This window comes from Cyprinodon tularosa, unplaced genomic scaffold (assembly GCF_016077235.1).
Source record: "Cyprinodon tularosa strain WSP-4 unplaced genomic scaffold, ASM1607723v1 ctg1422, whole genome shotgun sequence".
NCBI lineage: Eukaryota > Metazoa > Chordata > Actinopteri > Cyprinodontiformes > Cyprinodontidae > Cyprinodon > Cyprinodon tularosa.
In genome coordinates this window covers 18,797-39,361 of record NW_024038246.1, presented here as the reverse complement: position 1 = coordinate 39,361, position 20,565 = coordinate 18,797, and the positions used below count along the sequence as shown (strand labels likewise).

Genomic DNA, 20,565 nt, shown 5'->3' with positions numbered 1-20,565 from the left:
AGGATTAAAAACGTTTAGTTAGCTTAGCGTGTTAATGTACAGCCAGTGTGTAGTGTTCAGAATGAATTAACAGACATTTATGTTTAAAACATTGTCCGTTGTTCTTTAATATTCTTTTTTTTCTCTGTGTTTTAACGCCAATGAGTGCGAGTTGAATGGTGGCTTTGTTTCAAGTGAAATAGTTTTATTTTTCTTTAGAAACGTTATACTTGTATGAATTACCTGGATATTTAGCTAATTTAAAAAAAAGCTAATGTTTGATGGTTGGTGGGTTATACATTGTTTTGGCTCTGGGGGTCTACATTGCCTTTCTAACGTTTTCAGAAAGCCTTTAATATGAGAATCCCTAAATTCATGGTGCTTTTCTGCAACTTAAGCAGCTAAATGTAAGTTATATTAATGCATTGCTTGATTTGATGTAAATAATTCAGGTTTTAGCATCAGTCACTGAACCGTTGACATCTTTACAAATTGCTTAACAAACAATTTGATGAAAAAGTGAGCAGCAGCTCCCTCGATGTGATCAATATCTGGACTTTGAATGAGAAATGTTAGTATTTGAACCGTTCTACTGTATGTTGGGGGTTACTGTCCTGCAGCCCCTGCAGAGACATCCTCCAATCTAGTCTCAATTATGTCTGTTTACTCTTAATTGTGACCAGTTTCCAAATCACTACTAAAGTCTGCACATACCTTTTCAAAACAAGGGGAGCCTCATTTATCTTTATATTTTCTGTCTTCAGGGTCATCAGGATGGCCCGCAGCGTCATTAAATATAAGTTATAGATATTTGATCACACTCTTAATGCAGTTTCTAGAGTTCTGCATAATTTAATATCCTCCATAACTCTCACTGAAAGGTCACCTTCCAGTTCAGACTGAGTATTTCTTTCCTTCATTGCTACTGGAGCTAAATCCTTTTCCTTTTTTCAGGTTTCTGGCTTCACGGATTTCAAGGTCAAGCCTTTTCTATGCCTAATGATGCTGCCCATGAAGACAATGACTCCATTAAAGCTCTCGAAGCAAAACTCCGTTTTGGCTTCAAAGATCAAAAATAAAATTCTTAGTGGGTATTCTCAAGCATTTTGTTTGTGGATCACAGAAGACTTAAAGCAGCTCTAACATCATCTTCCTCTCGCACCAGATACCTCCTCCTTCTTCAAGGTTTCCCTGAAGACCAACAACAAGGCCCTGGCTCTTGCGCTACAGGCGCAGAAGGAGAGGAGCAGGCAGCTTGAGATGCAGGTGATGGACCTACAGAAACAGGTCGACACTCTCTGCTTCAAACTGGCTACCAATAAATATAAGCATAGAAAACTGGTAAGTGGGATTACAGCAGTAAGCAGAATATTTCTCCTATCATGATGAAAGCGAGTGAAGCCGGAACATTAAGAGGTTGACAGCTTGTTTTGATTCTGCCCCTCAGCTCCTCATCTTGAAAGATTTCCACAGTAACACCCTGCAGCACCTGGACATGGTGGAAGAACTCGTCTCTGACCAAGTAGGAAGGCCTTAGTTCTTTTTCCTTGTTTTTGTTACATAAAGATCAGTTTCTTTCTTACATTACATCTCATCATTCTCATATAACATAAAATAAAATGAGTTATTTTTGCTTCTTGCTTAATCATGCTGTACTGTAACTTTTTACTTTCTTCTTCTAAGCTTCTATTTATCCAGCAGCCTCTCGTTATCACATCGCCCCATCCTGAAACCTCATCCTAGATTATATTCCCAGATTATTTATAAATACTGCTTTGATTGCAGGATCCTCCTCCTCAATTTCAAAGCTCTAATTAACTTGATACAAGTGATGAATCCAGTAAACCCGAAGCGTCGGTGCGTGCGTGGAGCCAGTAGAGCAAAACATCGTATCATTGCCTGTGTCATTTCAAGAAAGTCATGTGACCGATACAGGAGTTGTTTCTAACTGACTGACTCATTAAACAGTTAACAAAATTTATCTGTCAACATGATGCATCTGCTAAAAAAAAAAGTCTCATCTTTTGCGGTTTATTGTTAAAATGATCAAGAATTTTGGAGCCTAAAAGGAATAGGAACGTTTCAGCCGTTGCGTTTTTATTTAAATTTTCTTGATGTGTCATCCTTTTCCTCTCATTTAACTTATCTGAATTAAAGTTAATTTCAAATTGACTCTTAGTTTATTTACTGTTTTTACTGTACTGATTGTTTTAAAAATATGATTTTAAATCCTAGTTTCACAATCCTCCTCATTCACATTTTCCCCTAAATTATGACGTACGTTTACATTATTTATTGGCTGCATCTAAAATGATCAAAGTTGTTTTCGATTTAAGATATGAATTATATATATATGATTATATATATATATATATATGAAATAATACCATAATCTACAATAACTTCTATTATATCGGTGTTTTGGATCAGTGTTTTTCAACCCTGGTCCTCAAGGCACCCTGCTCTGCTTGTTTTGGATGTTTCTGAAGTTCAGCAAACCTGATTCAGATGATTGCAGTTCAGCAAAGCCCGATAATCTGCTATCAATTGATAACAGGTGTGTGAAAGCTGGGAAACATCTAAAACATGCAGGGCAGGGCGCCTTGAGGACCAGGATTGAAAAACACTATCAGATCATCAAATCAATTAAGTTTAGCCTTTGAAATCAGCTGCCTGTTGTGTCTTTATTTGTCCAGCAGGTGTCAGTGAGACAGTATCAATTTACAATCAATACAGTTTGGCTTCAAGATGCCTCATTAAACCGTCACTACTTGGCACCTGATAACCTCCCTGATCTTCCTCATTACTCATCATCCTGAATGCTTTCTTTGTCCTTCTCCTTAGTAAACGTGTCTTCAGCCAGAAACCTGAAGTTGAGCTGCAGCTAAAATCCGATTGGATATTCGTAGTGTTTCTGAAAGTGACTTTTATTATTATTATTATTTTTTTTTGTTGCACTTTTTCTCTCACTCCCAACTTGGTGGTCGGCTGCATATTTATCATGCCTTTCCTGGAAATGCCTTTCCAAATGTTTTGAAATGCGCTGAAACGTGCTGCAGACTATGACCACTGATCTCTGTGGCAAATGATGCAAATTTTTGTTGAAAGAAATTTTTTAATTAATTGTTTAATTGTATTTAGTATAGAAATGTTGACAGCACATGTGGGCTGCTCAGTGGGGCAGTGGGTAGCACTGCTGTCTTGCGGCAAGAAGGTTATGCATTCGATTTCCGGCTCTGGGTCTTTCTGCATGGAGTTTGCATGTTCTCCCTGAGCATGCGTGGGTTCTCTCCGGGTACTCCAGCTTCCTCCCACAGTCCAAAAAAATGACTGTTAGGTTAATTGGCTTCTCTAAATTCTTCTTAGGTGTGAGTGTGAATGGTTGTTTTTCCTGTTTGTCTCTGAGTTGCCCTGCAATGGACTGGAGACCTGTCCAAGGTGGACCCCGCCTCTCGCCCGTAGACAGCTGGAGATAGACACCAGCACCCCTCAAGACCCCCGCTTGTGATAAGCGTAATGGGAAATGGATGGATGTGAAACATAATGAATGTTTGTTTGACCTCCTGCACACCATATTAAAACTAAGGGTGTGCGAAATAATCGTGATATCGATGCAGCGCGATTCTAATTTTTGTAATTTACTGCATCGATTCTTGAAGGTTTATTAGATTTTTTAAAATAGATTATAAAAAAAAAAAAAGAACAAATAAAATACATGAATGGTTGGCGCACATCAGCCAAACCAAGTGGAATACAACTTCCAGTCCAGCAGATTTCGCTGCAGAGGTGTTGACGCCCGCTGCTTTGTGTCACAAGCATTTCCGGCTGCGGGATACTGCGACGAGTTATATGAAACAAAACATGGAGGACACTATGAAAATTCGCCCCGCGGCTCCATCACATTTCAAGTCAGATGCTTGGATGCATTCTGGCTTTAAAAACAAAGAAGGTAAAAACGGATTTGATGTGACGCACGGAATGTGCAAAAGGGGAAATATACATTTGAATGTTTTCATTTCATTGGTTTAAAGGACCACTGAGGCCATGTAAACGGCTCTGATTATCCTTATTTTGTTATTTTAAGTTTGATGAATCCTAAGATCTTTTTGTCAGTGTGTCCACGCCAGTAATAGTAATATTTCTGTCCAGTATTTGTTTTCATGGCAACACCTCCAAAAGTCATTATTATAAATCCAGCTATGTATGAATTCAGTTGCTTTCAGTTATGTATCAATAGAAGACACGATCCAGATCATACTCAGCCAGTCAGCCACTGGTAAGGGCTGTATCTTTTTCTTACAGTGTTCAGTGAAAATATCGCAATATTTCAAGTATTGTGATGCATCGTGATAGAATCGCATCGTGGCATGTGAATCGTAATTCGAATCAAATCACGACTTCTTTGCCAATACCCACCCCTAATTAAAACAGACAAAAATTCAATCTTAAATTTTTTTTGAAAAACCTCCAAGGAGCCGGAAGGGGGGGCTCTAAAGAGCCGCGGGTTGCCAAGCCCTGCCCTGGGGGCCAGAAGATACACAATGTTAACTTGAAAATGAACAACAAACAAACTGAAGATGTCCGTTTTCCTTCAGGATTCTCCAAGAGTCTCAGATGGCAGCGACACCTCAACCCATGAAACCCAGGAGAAAGATGCAGCAAGTTGGTAAGTAGTTCTAGTAGCTTTTTGGAGTTTCATTTGATATAAATATGATTTCCTTTAATTAGATTTTTATATCATTACCTGTAGGCGTAATGCTCAGTTAGTTCTGCAGCCTGAAATATCAAGGATTTCCCTCCGCCCAAACAAAAACTCAGAGGCAAGAGCACATGTTCTAGAAAAGAACGGGAGTGAGGATGTTTCTGGTGTTCTGAGCAAAACCCCTGATCTACTTTATGGTGGGTTTCTGGCACACTTGAATGTAGAGAACAATCATTTGGAATTTGTTTGCAGACACTTTATAAAAGAATGTCTTTTTTCCAGGAAACAAGGACGCTGAGAATTTTGAGAGTTTAAGCCGACGGGTAGAAGCTCCTCCTCCTGCAGTGTGTCGTCCATCCAGCAGCAGCAGTCTGAGGAGTGAAGTGGAGCGGCTGTCCAGGGTGTTTTCTCAGCCTAGCTTGGAGAATAACGCCGTCCTCTGTCCTCAAAACAATCCAACCTGCGTAAACTCGCCCGCCGTTTCTGGTGACATCAATGTTCCAAGCGGCTCTGCCTTGGAAGATGAGCCTCAGTTTAAACAACCTGACAATACTGTGCTGCTCAGCACATCAATGGAGATCACTCTGACCAAAGCTGCTGAAATCATCACCGTGGAAAGCAAAGCAAATGCAAGGAGTCCGCAGGAACGTGGTTCTGCTACAGACGTTCAGAAGGGTTTAAATCAAACGTCACCTGCAAAAATTTCTACACAAGTAAGTGAACAACCGGCAGGAGATAAAGACCCTGACATTCCTACACACCAGTTAACTAAAAAACTCCTCAGGAAGGGCAAAACATCTCGTATTCCTAAACTTGGCAATCAGCAGAAGGCATCCACTGACTCCTGTGACCCTGCAAAAAAGCAAGTCGATGATTATTTTTCTGACCATAAAGTAATTTCTTCAAAAGATGGCGGTGATGAGCCAAGAGAAGGTTCCGCAGGTTTTAACGTCACCTACAGAAGGTCCAAATCTAAAGTTAAGAGGAAGTCTGCCGCTGTTAAAAATAGCCCATCAGCCTCAGTACTTCTGATGTCACATGATGATAATCAGAGCCGGCAGTCCAGACTGGAGACGGTCCAGAACGAAGAGGAAGCAGAAAGAGGAGAGCCGCCGCATGGATCCGGGTTCTATCTGGAGGAGGTTGGATGTTCAGAGTTGGCGGAAAATCAGCCTCCTGACAACGGAAGAGAAAAGCAGAACAAACGCAGATGCAGAGGGACATTTGTCATCTCCGTCTGCAGAGACTCCAGTAGCCTCCCAGATGTGGACCATGACCCGATCCTCCCTGCAGGGCTCCGCTGTGAGGCCCAGGGGGCGCCGGACGCGGCGGCTCCGAGTGCAGAGCCAGAAACCAGCAGATCTTCAAAGCGTCCTTTGGGGGAAATTTCAGAGAATAACCCCAAAGCCCTGCAGGCAGATCAGCACGGCTGTTCAAGTTCAGAGTACCGCAAACCAAAAAAACCCAGAAGAGAAGAAGAGGAGGGATCCAGAAAAAAGAAGTCTGCCGGAGTTTCAGACGACAAGAAAAAGACAAAGAAAATCAGCAGAGGGGTTTCATCGGACGTGGAACCTGTTCCGGATCCTGCCTGCAGAGCGGATCCCTCTTTCTACAGACTCTATAGCTCTGACATGTGGAGAGGAGAGGAAGATTTTCAAATGCTGCCCAGCCATGAGAAGGACATTAGCGAAGATCTGCATGATCCAAAACTCTCCAAATCCACGACGGATTGCAAACCGCAGAGGAAGACAAAGCCACACGCTGCCACTAAAGCTAGGAATCCAAGAGAGAAACCCGCCCGCTGTAGACGGACGACGGCGGGCAACAGTAAGGGTAGTTCTCTGAGTGGCAAGAGGACGTCCATCGTTACAGAGGAGAGGGCTCGTCAGAATGTGGAAGATTTATTAATGGACATCCCTCCACCATGGCTGTTTGAAGACATCAGCATTGTGTCAGCAGAGTCCGACTCTCTACCCAGCTCCCCGGCCAGAAGCTTATCATCCAGGTCCGTGGTGAGCGAGGAGTTGACTGAAGCCTCATCAGGTGGGTTTCCCTTCTACTGCATGTGGGTTACAGCATCTTTATCACAGTCTGTAGGCCTGAACACACCGCGTATCTACAGCTTTTTAACCTCCACCTTTTTCCATGTCACTCTGACCGGGTATAGAGGGGCTCTGATTAGGCAGGGTGAGCAGATCTGCAGAGATTATCACTTATTTGTTTGTACTCAGGGTTCCCCCGGGTCCTTAAAAAGTCTTAAAAGTACGGTGGCCCTGAAGTGCAAACTGCAACTACAAATCTAAAAGCGCAACTACATTAAGGAGATCGCAACTACATAAAGCAAAGCGCAACTACATTAAGGAAAACACAATTACATTAACCTACCGGAAAAGGTAGGTACCAGTGGGAAACATGAGACATCGCTGATTGGAGGATGGCGCCGTTTGACCCTTGAACCGGAAGTTGCGTCGTCTGAAGAGTTCAGCTTCTTTTAAAGGAATAGTACACCTAAAACATGATTAGCCTTCATTTTCTACTCACCCCCATGCTGAACAACACTCTGGAGTACTTCTTTGATATCTCAAATGCATCTGGAGATCTGGGAGGCTTCTTGCTGTCTGCTGACATTCAAATAATGGAGGTCTATGGCGCCCGAGGTAGAAAGGTCCATAAAAGTCCACAAAAAACGTGTCAATATTCCTCCATACTGCTCGTCCAATGTATTCCAAGTGTCCTGAGTGGGTAGCGTCCAGAATTTATATATTCTATATGTATAGGATTATAGGATGTGTATAGGATTTCCTAAAAGCGTGCGCCTGCGAGTTCACGAGTCTACGGAAACCGCGGCAGACCAAACCAGATGAAAGTGCTCATTCAGCTCGGCAAAGAACTCATGCTCTTCCTCAACACTGAAGTCCTCAGACATTTTTCTTTCATTGTTTCTTTCTTTGCACAGGTAAACAGCACATTTCTTCTTCTACGCTTGCATTATTGGCAGAGCAGACGCTGAATGCGCACTTTCATCTGGTTTGGTCTGCCTCGGTTTCCGTAGACTCGTGAACGCGCTTTTAGGAAATCCTATACACTACTGTTTATGCTCTAAAAACATTCTAAATGACTTCGTTTCGAGTAAATTATGGATGCTACCCACTCAGGACACTTGGAATACATTGGACGAGCAGTATGGAGGAATATTGACATGTTTTTTGTGGACTTTTATGGACCTTTCTGTCTCGGGCACCATAGACCTCCATTATTTGAATGTCAGCAGACAGCAAGAAGCCTCCCAGATCTCCAGATGCATTTGAGATATCAAAAAAGTACTCCAGAGTGTTGTTCAGCATGGGGGTGAGTAGAAAATGAAGGCTAATCATGTTTTGGGTGTACTATTCCTTTAAATGTGTCTTCAGTGTACGCAAACTAACTGAAATTTCGTGATTAGTCTTGAGCATATCCAGTATCACCTCGTACGTATGTCCTGATTCAAAATAGTCCTGGATAACTGCAGCTATGTTTGGGGCGCCGACAATATCCATGTTTTCAAAAGCCGCAGCAGGCAGAATGACTTCCGGTTCAAGGGTCAAACGGCGCCGTCGTCCAATCAGCGATGTCTCATGTTTCCCACTGGTACCTACCTTTCCCGGTAGGTTAATGTAATTGTGTTTTCCTTAATGTAGTTGCGCTTTTAGATTTGTAGTTGCAGTTTGCACTTCAGGGCCACCGTATAAAAGGCATTGAATTCTTCAAAATAAAACTAACGCCTTAATTGCTATTAAATCATAGTCCTAAACATTTTTTGTAATCTAAATAAAAAATTAAAATTGACAATTTTTTTTTTTTTATTTAAAAATCTTATTGGTTCCATCCCGATAGCGGAACCAATAAAAGCGTTGTTGCGGCCGGGACATTTGGGAGATGCACCATTAACGTTTTGTCTGGAAAATATGAGCAAGTGTAAATGTAACCAAAATTGTCTCCAGCCAAGAGTTTTCTCCATGGCTAAAACCAGGGAACATACATGAGGCTCAGTGGATTTAGTGAAAGAAGCGATTCAAGCTCAGAACGATGGGAATTAAGGCAGTGGAGTCGCACATGCGAAGCACGAAACACAAAGCGTCAAAATGGAGTTACGGAGAAACAGCCAGTATTTCTCAGTTTAGTTCCATCCTTGTCTCTGCACTTATCACCAAATCAAACATACTAAGAAAACCATACAAAGAAAAATAGCTGCAAAAAAGACTTAGCACTGGTTATGTTGTGGCTTTAAAACTGATTTGTTCTGTTCCCTGCTAAAACAAAGTTTGTGAGTTCAGTTAAATAATTGTTAAAATATATCTGTCATTCGTGTGTTTTTAGCTTTCTTCCTGTATGGAAAGCTTTTCAACATTTGAAACATTAGTGCAGTGGTTTATGTTAAAATAAACCTTTGGGTTAAGTTGTCGCAAGCTGGTTTTTCTTGTGTTTCTTGTGAATTTGGTCTTAAATTTGTATTTCAAGTGGCATTAAAAAGTCTTAAAAGTCTTGAATTTAACTTGCCTTAAAGGAATAGTACACCCAAAACATGATTAGCCTTCATTTTCTACTCACCCCCATGCTGAACAACACTCTGGAGTACTTTTTTGATATCTCAAATGCATCTGGAGATCTGGGAGGCTTCTTGCTGTCTGCTGACATTCAAATAATGGAGGTCTATGGCGCCCGAGGCAGAAAGGTCCATAAAAGTCCACAAAAAACGTGTCAATATTCCTCCATACTGCTCGTCCAATGTATTTCAAGTGTCCTGAGTGGGTAGCGTCCAGAATTTACTCGAAACGAAGTCATTTAGAATGTTTTTAGAGCATAAACAGTAGTGTATAGGATTTCCTAAAAGCGCGCCTGCGCGTTCACGACTCTACGGAAGCCGGCAGACCAAACCAGATGAAAGTGCGCATTCAGCGTCTGCTCTGCCAATAATGCAAGCGTAGGAGAAGAAATGTGCTGTTTACCTGTGCAAAGAAAGAAACAACGAAAGAAAAATGTCTGAGGACTTCAGTGTTGAGGAAGAGCATGAGTTCTTTGCCGAGCTGAATGCGCACTTTCATCTGGTTTGGTCTGCCGCGGTTTCCGTAGACTTGTGAACGCGCTTTCAGGAAATCCTATACACTACTGTTTATGCTCTAAAAACATTCTAAATGACTTCGTTTCGAGTAAATTCTGGACGCTACCCACTCAGGACACTTGGAATACATTGGACGAGCAGTATGGAGGAATATTGACACGTTTTTTGTGGACTTTTATGGACCTTTCTGCCTCGGGCGCCATAGACCTCCATTATTTGAATGTCAGCATACAGCAAGAAGCCTCCCAGATCTCCAGATGCATTTGAGATATCAAAAAAGTACTCCAGAGTGTTGTTCAGCATGGGGGTGAGTAGAAAATGAAGGCTAATCATCGTTTGGGTGTACTATTCCTTTAAGCTGTAGGAACCCTGGTGCTATACACAAATTAAAACAATTTCCAACATTTGACTTGGACAGATTATGAAAGGTTTCAAAAACAAAACAGAAAACCACGCATTCTATAAAGCAAAGCCTGACTTAACGAGTCTGTGCAGCATCTCAACCACAGCAGATAGAGAATGTTCACATATTTAAACACTTAATGACATCTATGTCTAAAGAAAAGAAAAGCTCAGCAATAAACACATTGGGACGGTTTCTATGGTGACTGAGGCAGAGAGGTGATTCTCAGAGAGATTTGGGAAGTTTGTCTTTCTTTTTTTATAAAGAGGTGAGAGATACGCTGCGCCTACCTGCTCTGTTTCCCCCTCATAATTTTTTTTTTTGTGAGGCTGAAAGAGGATCAATATTTTATCCGTTTTCTGTCCTCCTGAGCTCCCATCATGGGGAAAGTTTTCTATTTTTAATGTTTCATTCATTGTTTTTGCACCAGTCTGTCCTGCTAAATCTATACATGATGTGCGACTCCATAACAGACTCTTTCCTCGTGCGATTAACAGATTTTATTTTGTATCATCCCTCAAAACGGACGTGTTTTACTTTGTAACTGCGTCTCTTCCTGTCAGACCCATGAAATAGCTGCTGATTTAGTCAGCAATAGTCTGACTTAAATAGACCTGGGCTCTATCTCAGTCGGAGCTACGCTGCCCCCTGCAGGAAATCATGTTGACTTTCAATGAGCGCTAAACGCCATGACCTCATCCGACACGATTTTCTGTTGGATCCAGAGTTCAGTGTGTTTTGGGCTTAAGCATGAGCTCTCTGTAGACTCACTCAAACTGGGAAGATTATTGACACAAACCCTCGGAAGTCTGACAGCTAATCTCTTCATGTGAATTGCAGCAGGAAGAGTCCTGACCGTCGTTACAAACACCTTTACAGGCCAAGATGGAGAGAACAAAGGGAAACTCAGGAGAAGGAACTGTGTGGTCAGCTATAAGGAGCCGCCACTGAACAGGTGAGAATCAAAGGAGATTAGAGTTTTCCCATCTGATCAATGTTTTACTGATGGAGGGAAATTAAATGGCTTCTGTGAAAATGCTCCTGCATTGGATTTTTGATTTTTATTTTTTGCTTTAAGCCCTGCGCTGCTATCGGTGCGTTAACCATCCGGTTCTAATCCGAGTGAGAATGTTTCTCAGAAAGTGTACAAAGAGAAAGTTTCTTTGAAGTATTAGAGTTTATTCTAGGCATGTTTAATAAAATCATTTTTAAACAAAACAAATTAGATGAGCAGTAAAAGAAAATACTAAAGTAAAAGAAATTTATTTTAAGGCAGTTGTTTTGTGTTATTATTCAACAGGGTTAGGACCTTAATTGGCATTAACATTCAGTTAAGTCATAGGGAAATCTTTTTTAAATGTCAAATCATTCTGGCTTAAACATGTATATAGATGTACTCATTATCAGACTCTATTGTCCCAAAATTGAAAAACTTGGATAAAAAAAAAAAAAACAAATCCTACCTTAAAATCTGTGCTTTTTTTCTTCATTATCCTCTGCAGGCCAGTTAGTTCTACGTCAGCCTGAACACCTAAATTCGGCCAATCATATATCAACGGTCATCTGTCAATTAAATGTTTTCGGTCATAGCATCTTGATTGATATGTCGCAGCTAATATACGCAACGGTTGAAATCAGAATCCTTTCCTTTCCCATTGAGTTGCGTCCCAGTGTTCACGGGGATGGACGTCTGTGTCTTCAGCAGGCGTAGAGCTAACAGAACTGGCAGCGTTGCGAGGCAAGGGCTCAAACATGTACGGCTGGAAGCCTTCTACACCAAACCAAGCTTCTGCCGCCCTGGCGTCCTCTTCCACAACATCTTCGTACCCGCTTTCCTCCTCTAAATAAAAAATGGATGACGGAGGAGACTCATCCACGACCTCCGACACTAAACTCTCCTCCTCTTGCATGTTTCCTCTGTCCATAGCGTTCCTTGACAGCGTCGTTTCTAAGTCACCAATTTAGTGCTACTTGGTCCCAATGGAATTTCCCATTGGGAACCTACTAGCACTAAGTAGCTAACTGGTTAGTAAGATGCTTCCTTCAAACCGGCCACAACCAAACTTGCTTGTGAACCTTCTGCCACAACAATCCCGCCCCCTTGATGACCAATCACATTCACTTTATTCACTCGTGTAAAGTCAGGCACCACTGGGAGAATTCGGAAACCCGACGGTTGGACAGCCGCTTCCCTACGACTTAAATGTTATTATCGGGGCATTTACGATGCTTTTTAAAAACAAAACAAAAAAACGTTAAATATATTACATCAAATATAAATGGTTTGCGCCAAACTGCCTCTTGTTGATCGTAAAGCCGTATGTTCGGATAAGAAGCTCGAGGCGGAGAAAAGGCTAGAGAATGGGAAAATTTCAACAAAAGTGGCTGGAAAACGAGGAATTCGGGACATGGCTGCAGCCTGTCGACAGTGAAGGTGACAAACGATTTTGCCGTGTTTTTATTTATATATATATATATATATACAGTGTTGTGCCTGAACGCGTTCATTGGACGAAAGTTCATGAACTCATTCATATTTTGGGCGAACGTGAACTGAACGTACCGTATTACTGCCTGATGAACGTTATTGTGAACTCGTTCATTCTGGTGTCTGTGAACGGCACGCTCTCTCAGTTCAGCTCCGTTCAATAGGTTGCCAGATTTCTATAGAGTCCTCCAGGCGAAACCCCGGCTAAATCACACCGTAAACAGGCCTTAATATGTAGCGGGAAAAACACCCAATCTAGCAACACCAGCTACCAGCGTCGTAGCCTACAGCCGCGTGCGTCATCAAAACAAAATGCAGCATGGAAGCTATAGCAGCATGGAGGCTACCGTAGAGGCGACAAAGCCGCAGTATGATCACTTAAAACAGGTTTATGACCAGGTGGTCGGTGAGGACGATGGCAACAAGTTTGCCCGCCGGCTTTCAGTAAAAAAAATCCGCACTTCAGTAACCTTAAATTCCTACCTCAGCCTGGTCCCTCAGTTTGTGTTAGTAAAATCTTCCTGAGCGGAGGTCTTCAACAGGGGATCCGCGACCCCTAGGGGGTCTACGGAGGTACTGCATGAGGGTCTGCATGGTTGATATTTTTATATTCCCCCCCTGCAATTTTTTCTCCCACTAATTGAAATGTCTTTAAATACTCATTAACATGAAATCAACACGCTGTAGTAAACAAATAAATGGAGACAAAAGATGTCTTTCAGTCATCAATGCTCACATTCAGCGACACACAGGAGCTCTTTCAAGCTGGGCACCGTTTAATTCACAACAACCAGGAATCAGAATCAGAAAAACTTTAATAATCCCAGGGAGAAATTAATTTCTTTACATTACTCCATCTGTAATAGAGTGACTATAGGACACAATTTCATACAATATATATAGTTAGGGGGTCCCCGCTCCATCTCGCCATCAGTTTGGGGGTCCTTGGTCTGGAAAACATAGAAGACCCCTGTTCTTGAGGGTTTTACTATCCATGTAACTTGTTTGTTAAACCTGTTTGGTATAATTTTCCAGGATTCCAGTATTCCTTTTTAGTATGTATTGAAATGGAATTTCAAATGGAAAAAATTATAAAAAAAAAAAAAAACATTTGCACCTTAAAGACTACTTTCCTATTTTTCTTTTAATAATTCCTCATAAAAAAGACCATTCAAGCAGCACATTTTTCCTGATGTTTTTGAGAATATACTGTAGGGGTGAAAGCTGCAGCTGCTACTAGTGTGAAGTGATGGACAGCAACAAAGCATTAAAGCAACAATGGGGAAATGCTGTCCCCTCAATGCTAATGTAAACCCTGGTTGGATAAGGATTCAAAACTGGATATGAAGATGAAATCTGACGCACAGTTTCAGAGTTACAACTGATAAAATAATTGCTGTCTGTGGTTCTACAGTAGGCTATGGTGTAATTGAGCAATATATGAAAAAAAAAAAAAACTATGAACTAGTTCATTTTTTGGTTTTGAATTATGAACTATGAACTGAACTAGTTCATTTTACAATGTGTGAACTGAACTTTGAACTAGTTCACGTAGAAAGAGAACTTTCCCAACACTGTATATATATATATATATATATATATATATAAGTCATGGGTACTTGTTGATGGCGTTAAAATGATTTAAAAGAGCATTAAACTAGAGTTACTCGTTCCTGTATAAACCCTGTAAATGTCTTGAGTGCAAAATTCATTTGCCTTTTATTTTTTTCTTTCTCCCCCAACAGCAAAATAAGACGTGGTGATAAATTCACAGACACCACCTTCATGAGTTCCCCACAATTTAAAGACGGGAAGAAGAAGAAGAGGAAGAAGACGGCGGCCGTGGCCTCTGCTGGGAAAAGCAACTAGTTTCTTTGTATTCTGCGCTGGTTTTAAACAATCCCCTGGTTCCTTGTAAATGTTATACTTTTATTGGTCTTAGGATTTCAAGCTTTTTTAGTTATTTACTTCCTTTTTGTACATTTGACATTGTGTTCGATGTGGGTGGTAAAAGCAGTTTGTTCCCTATTGAGCGTGACGGGAGACCAGCAGTGAATAATTCAGTGCAGGCTGCTAACCGGTTAATCCCTGTGATGTTCAGCTGCGGAGGTTAAAGCAGCTAACCGTGTTTTAGGATTTGCCAAGTGAAGATCTCTAAGCTCCGCTTTCTGCCTCGTCAGCCGTTTTTGTGACTAAGATCGTACCACGTTAGTTTAGGTCAAATTGTTGTTTTTTTTTTCCTATTAAAGTTGTTTATCAGGAGAAATCCGCCTCTGCTTACAGCTTCTTAGCACTTCTCTCTCTGTCCATTGGCCATTTTCTGTTTATGATTATTAATTTCGAATTTTTGTGTTTTCTAATAATTTTCTTCAAATTTAAAACTTTATGTACATTAACTCAGCCTTCAAAAAGCTCAGGAAGATTCACATTGAATGAAGTGTTTTTATTTTGGCCTTAAATATGCTTACCCTTTCAAAGGCAGCTATCTGTACGGGATATCAGGGAGAAAACTTGGAAACAAAGTCCAGTTTTTTTTTTTTTTTTATAACTTTTTTGTAATATTTAAATTTTATAAAGATCTTAGATGTGGTCAAGTTGTTCAATAGGATTAGTTCTAAGATCACTTATAGTTTCTTTGTGGTAATAGATTCAACCCTAAACCTCTGTTACTTATTGAAAGTTTGAGAGGAAATCAAGGAACTTCTGTTTTCTTTTTGTTTGTTTTTTTAAAAGAAGAAATGATCAAAATAGCTGCCCGTAATTTTCTATTGCTTTTTTTTAATGCTAAAGCTCTTTACAAGTGGTCTTAAATCTATAGCAGGTGGTTTCTTAAAGTTACAGGTTTTTAAAATTACTCTGAAAATTATATAGAAATATACTGATATTAGAAATTTTAATTTGTATTTTTTAATACTTAAGTACTTTTAGGTGTATGTACTTTTAAATAGTTAAATAAAATATGAAATCTTCAGTACTTTACCTTGAGTAGATATTTGATCGAGTAACTTTAAAGATTAAGATTTTTATCAATACTTTTACTCAAGTACTACTGTTGGGTACTTCATCCATTACTGGTAAAGTGATATGTTATATAAATAAAACACTTGTTCTTACTGAACAGGCCGATTTTTAACGATGAAGCTTGTAGTGGAAAATACACGGTGGGTAATGAATATCTCAATTTTCCATAATCTATTCTGTAAGGAGCTGTTGGTAGAAAACCCCTAACAGCTCATTTTAGGAAACAAAAACATGGTTGCCTAACTCAATAATTTGCTAATGAATTAAAAGAAAAAGCTGGATCAGTGTTTCTTGGAGTTGAAACAGCATTTCTTGAGCACCAAACCTGCAAACGGCTCAGACCAATTCAGAAGCATGGAGGTGGAGGGATGATGGTTTGAGTTTGTGTTTCAACAACATATCCTTGGCTCCGTTCCTCTGCATTCCTCTGCAAAAACAGAGTTTATTATATATAAAAATCATAAAGAATTTCCTTTAGCCTATGGATGCTTATTTAAAAATTTCCTCCCACTGTTGTCTACGTAGCCCATTGGGTCTGAATGACCTCATAATTGCATCACTGTCTGAGCTGTTTGTTTTTTCTAAATTAGCAGAAAAGAAGCATTGAAGCTTGTCACATGTCAAAAACGGCTATTTTCCCTCTTCCAGTCTTCAATGGCTAATGAGTGAAAGCGGAGCCATGCAATAAAGACAACCAAACATTAATGAGCCTATACAGTTACTCTAAAGGCTGATTTATACTTCGAAACTAGGACCTCTGTGTCGCAGTGAACAAAAAGACGTCACCGCCCCTCCGCAGACACTGCTGCACCTCTCCCGAATTGTAGGTGACTGCAGACATGAGGCCATCTTGTTTTGTTTGTATGACCGCAATTGCGGATAACAACTCGTGAAGATGGACCAGCGAGAAGAACGAGGTGCGCAAGAACGCTGGGACCCTTTTTCCACCTCAGTCTCAGCTCTTTTTCACCGTCATGTCCCTCCATTGTTGGACAAACTAGCCCCCACTTTCTCACGGCCTCGGCCATATCTAGACTAACAATATATAGCGCAGACCACCATGTCAAGCTCACTGCGAAAAACACTGCTGCGGGGAGGATAACCAGCCCTTAACATGACTGTATGTACAACAATAGTACTAAAATAGAACAAATAGGGAGAATCTGCAAACTCAGGCCCTATCTAAAAAGTTAAATTTGGGACATTCGTGCTGGTGGTCCATCGGATGTGGGAATGGCACAGCGGTAGAGCATTCACTACTGATGCTACATTCACACTGCACGCACTTCGAGTAGCAGGAATTGCCGGTTTACATGCAAAGTCTATGGTTGACGTGCATCAAAAGGTCCTGCAGCGCGTCTGGACTAGCAGGAGCAGCGCATGTTAACGCATCTGACCAGCGCCTCATGAGCTTCTAAGCATCCGAGATTTGTGACGCGCTTCAAAAGCAGCAGACGCTGGAGTTGGAAAAATGTAACTTTTGCTGCTGAACGCACCACATCAACCAATCAGACAAGCTGATCTAGGAGCTGGCAGGGAGACAGACACAGCACTGCTGATGCAGAGCGCTATGATCACTCCTCTGAAACTGTTTATTAACGCTTAAATTAACTTCAAATGTCGAAACCTGCTGGCAAAATATGTTTGCTTTTATTATTCTGCTGCCTGCAGTTTGTAGCACATACTGGAAAAACGCTAATGCTATGTTCACACCAGACGCAGCTGGCGCGACAGAAGCAGCGAGTTTACATGCAGAGTCAATGGTTGACGCGCGTCAAGACGCAGCAAAAGGTCCCGCGGCGCGTTTTGAGCAGCAGGTGCAGCGCATCTGAGTAGCTGAAGCAGCTCGTCGGGAGCGTTTAAGCATATGACACGCGTGACCCGCCGCAAACGCGCTGCTGCTTGAGATGGAAAAATTGAACTTTTGCTGCTCGCCACGTCAACCAATCAGAGAAGCTGATCTGGGAGCTGGCAGGGAGAGAGACACAGCGCTGATGACACAGAGCGCTGTGATCACTCCTCTGAAACAGTTTATTGATGCATAAATTAACTTAAAATGCAGAAATCTGCCGGCAGAATATGTTCGCTTTTATTATCCTGGTGCCTGCAGTTTAGATTATATAGATGAAAAACACCTACCAGCCGCCGCGGTGAACCGCAAGGAGGCGACCCGGCCAGAGGCTGCTGTTGAAGGGATTCCTACTGACAGCGCACCGCCGGTCTGAGCGGCTCCGACAGAAATAATATTAGATGGCAGGATGGTAATCTGGATGAACTGACTGCAATGATTAAGTTTTCAGGTGGATTTTCTCACTTAAAAACATATTAAAACTACTTTATTCCCACTGATCACAGCAAATATAGCTGCAAGGCAAAGAAAGTATGGAGTAGCTCGACCCAACGCGTGTCAGACACACTTTTTTACAAGGGGCTGAAATGAGTTTTCTCCGTAGTGTCTCTGGGCTCTCCCTTAGTGATAGGGTGAGGAGAGCAGTCATCCTGGGAGGTCTCAGAGTAGAGGAGCCAGTTGAGGTTGCTCGGGCATCTGGTTAGGTTTCCTCCTGGTGAGGTGTTCTAGGCACGTCCCACCGGGAGGAGGCCCAGGGAGAGACCCAGGATACACTGGAGGGACTATGTTTCTCGGCTGCCCTGGGAGCGCCTTGGGATTCCCCCGGAGGAGCTGGCCCAAGAGGCGGTGGAGAGGGACGTCTCAGACTCTCTACTGAAGCTGCTAACCCTGCGACCCGACCCCGGATAAGCGGAAGAAGATAGATGGATGGATGAAACTTTGGTTCTCAAACTCAAAATCCCTCTTAAACTGTAATATGGTTTTCAACCATAGTTCCCCTTCCTCTTTATACATAGTAGTTTAGTTTCACTAGTCTTAGTTGAGAGTGTTAAACTGAAATATTTTTAACCTGGAGCTGAATGATTTTTGTTCATAAACTTATATTTTGAACCGAAGTTGCGGTGAATTTATTCCATGTATGTGCAGAAATAACTGTTTGGTGTGGTTGGTTAATCTTGGTTTGAGGTGCAATTTTTTGTTTTATGGTGTTGTCTTATATTTTGATTTCCCTCCAGTTATTTCCTCTACTCCTGGCCCAACTATGTTGTTAAATATGTATTGAAAATGTGATTTTAGAACTTGTGTACTAAATAAAGCTATTAATGTAAGCTAGACTGTCTCTTGTCTCTCAGTTATAGTTAACACTAGCCTAAGCTAATCAGGTTCCAAGGGCCAAATTAGTGCTCAAGCTTACCGTCATCATTATGGGTTGTACCGATCTGTAATGCAGTATGCAACTATCTGTGCTAGAAAAATAAAGTGACTGTTGCCTATAAAAAAAAAAAAACATTGGTTCTTGAAAAGGAGAACAAGCTCCTCTTACCTGCCATAAGTGGGAAAGTGTCTAAAAGGAACCATGCACTTGCTGTTGTGTGCAGAGCCATAAGGCACAAACAAACAGACACAGGGAAACCAATGCCTGAAGTCACAGTGGTGGCATGTTTTCTTCTTCTTCTTCTTGTGAGGTTTTATGGCGGTTGACAAACCAGTGAAAAGTGCATTACCACCACCAACTGATAAGGAGTAAAGCAAGGAAACGGGAAATGACTCACCCACAGAAAAAAAAAAAAAAAAACTGTTTAACTTAACCCAACATAATAAACACTTAATCACATTAGCCATCATAATTTCTGATTTATCATAAAGTCATCGCCACTCTGCCATTTTCTAATGGTCCTACTGGTTTTCCCATCATGTTTTTAACCATTTCCAAGTTAACTTCTTTAACTTCAACTTCAAGATACTTTTCTGCAGCTTTCACTATTATTTAGATTTTTTTGTTTTTTCTTGTTGTCTGTCCACTACAATTGATCACTTTAACCATGAAAAAAACAAAATCAGTGAATCTTCTTCAATTTTGGGACATTGTTCCAGAGGTTTTGACTTTGCCATGTGCTGAACTGTTGGTTTGGGTTTTCCTGACTGAGATGGGATCCTTTTTGCAGCTTCAGCGTAAGTTATTCCAAGCTGAAATTTCAGTTTTTTTTTTAATTTCCTCAGACCTTTTGCTTACTTCACAGCCGCGATATGCAGCAGTCTGTTCTCCACCACATTTACAGCATTTGATTTTAGCTTCTTTCACACATTTCCGTATTCATGTTCTCCTGCACACCTTCCACATCGCTGTTTTCCTTTACATACTGCTGCTATATGTCCGAATTTTTGGCATTTGAAGCATCTTAGAGGTGGAGGATTGTACATTTTAACATTGTAGCTTGTAACTTTGCTTGGAAACAGTTATTTTTTTTTTTTTCAAATTTTATTGGCACAGATAAGCTGTCAGATCTTTCTCAGTTTCTTGTTGTTTTTAACCGTTTTACTTCTTTACGTTTTGCACCACTTATATTTTCTAGAATCTCTTTTTCAGATACTTTTAGAGGAACTCCTCCGAAGACTCCCCTACTGATCCATTTGTTCTCCACCAAGCTGCAATGAACTCTTTTTCCCCTCAATCTTGTTGATCCGTATCGCTTTGCCTTGTTGAGGCTGTCTCTGCAGTTTATTAACAGGTCTCCACTATAGAGGATTTTGGCTCTTCGGACTTCTCCTACAAGTTAATCAATTTTTTTTAAATAAACCAGATTCCAATCTGTGAAAGAGTCTGCCTGATTAACCAGTTTGAATATGACTTTGTACTCATTTTGTTTTCCTGTGGAATTTCTAGATTGTTCATCACTTGATTGTTCTGAACTCGACTCCTGTTCAACTGATCTCTGCTTTTTACGCTTTTTCTCATTTTTTGACGCTACTCTCTTCCAATCTTCTTCGTTGTCCCTATTTCCTTCTTCCATCCCACATGAATCGC

General features: G+C 41.0%; 1 protein-coding gene across 1 annotated transcript; it reads left to right on the top strand.

The window, feature by feature from the left end:
- The first annotated feature begins 366 nt into the window (after window positions 1-366).
- On the top strand, window positions 367-14,936 carry si:dkey-57a22.11 (uncharacterized protein LOC569865 homolog). Its single transcript, XM_038278623.1, has 9 exons — window positions 367-386; window positions 934-1,066; window positions 1,145-1,320; window positions 1,427-1,501; window positions 4,575-4,645; window positions 4,730-4,878; window positions 4,964-6,724; window positions 11,023-11,137; window positions 14,416-14,936. The coding sequence occupies exons 2-9, from the start codon at window positions 979-981 to the stop codon at window positions 14,537-14,539; spliced, it is 2,559 nt and encodes an 852-aa protein (XP_038134551.1). The 5' UTR covers window positions 367-386; window positions 934-978; the 3' UTR covers window positions 14,540-14,936.
- The last annotated feature ends 5,629 nt before the right edge of the window (window positions 14,937-20,565 follow it).

Bases quoted from the DNA above. Each gene is read 5' to 3' on its own strand.
- si:dkey-57a22.11 (XM_038278623.1), top strand. From the start codon at position 979: ATGATGCTGCCCATGAAGACAATGACTCCATTAAAGCTCTCGAAGCAA. The intron at 4,879-4,963 runs GTGGGTTTCTGG...TCTTTTTTCCAG, and splicing joins AACCCCTGATCTACTTTATG to GAAACAAGGACGCTGAGAAT. The intron at 6,725-11,022 runs GTGGGTTTCCCT...TGTGAATTGCAG, and splicing joins GTTGACTGAAGCCTCATCAG to CAGGAAGAGTCCTGACCGTC.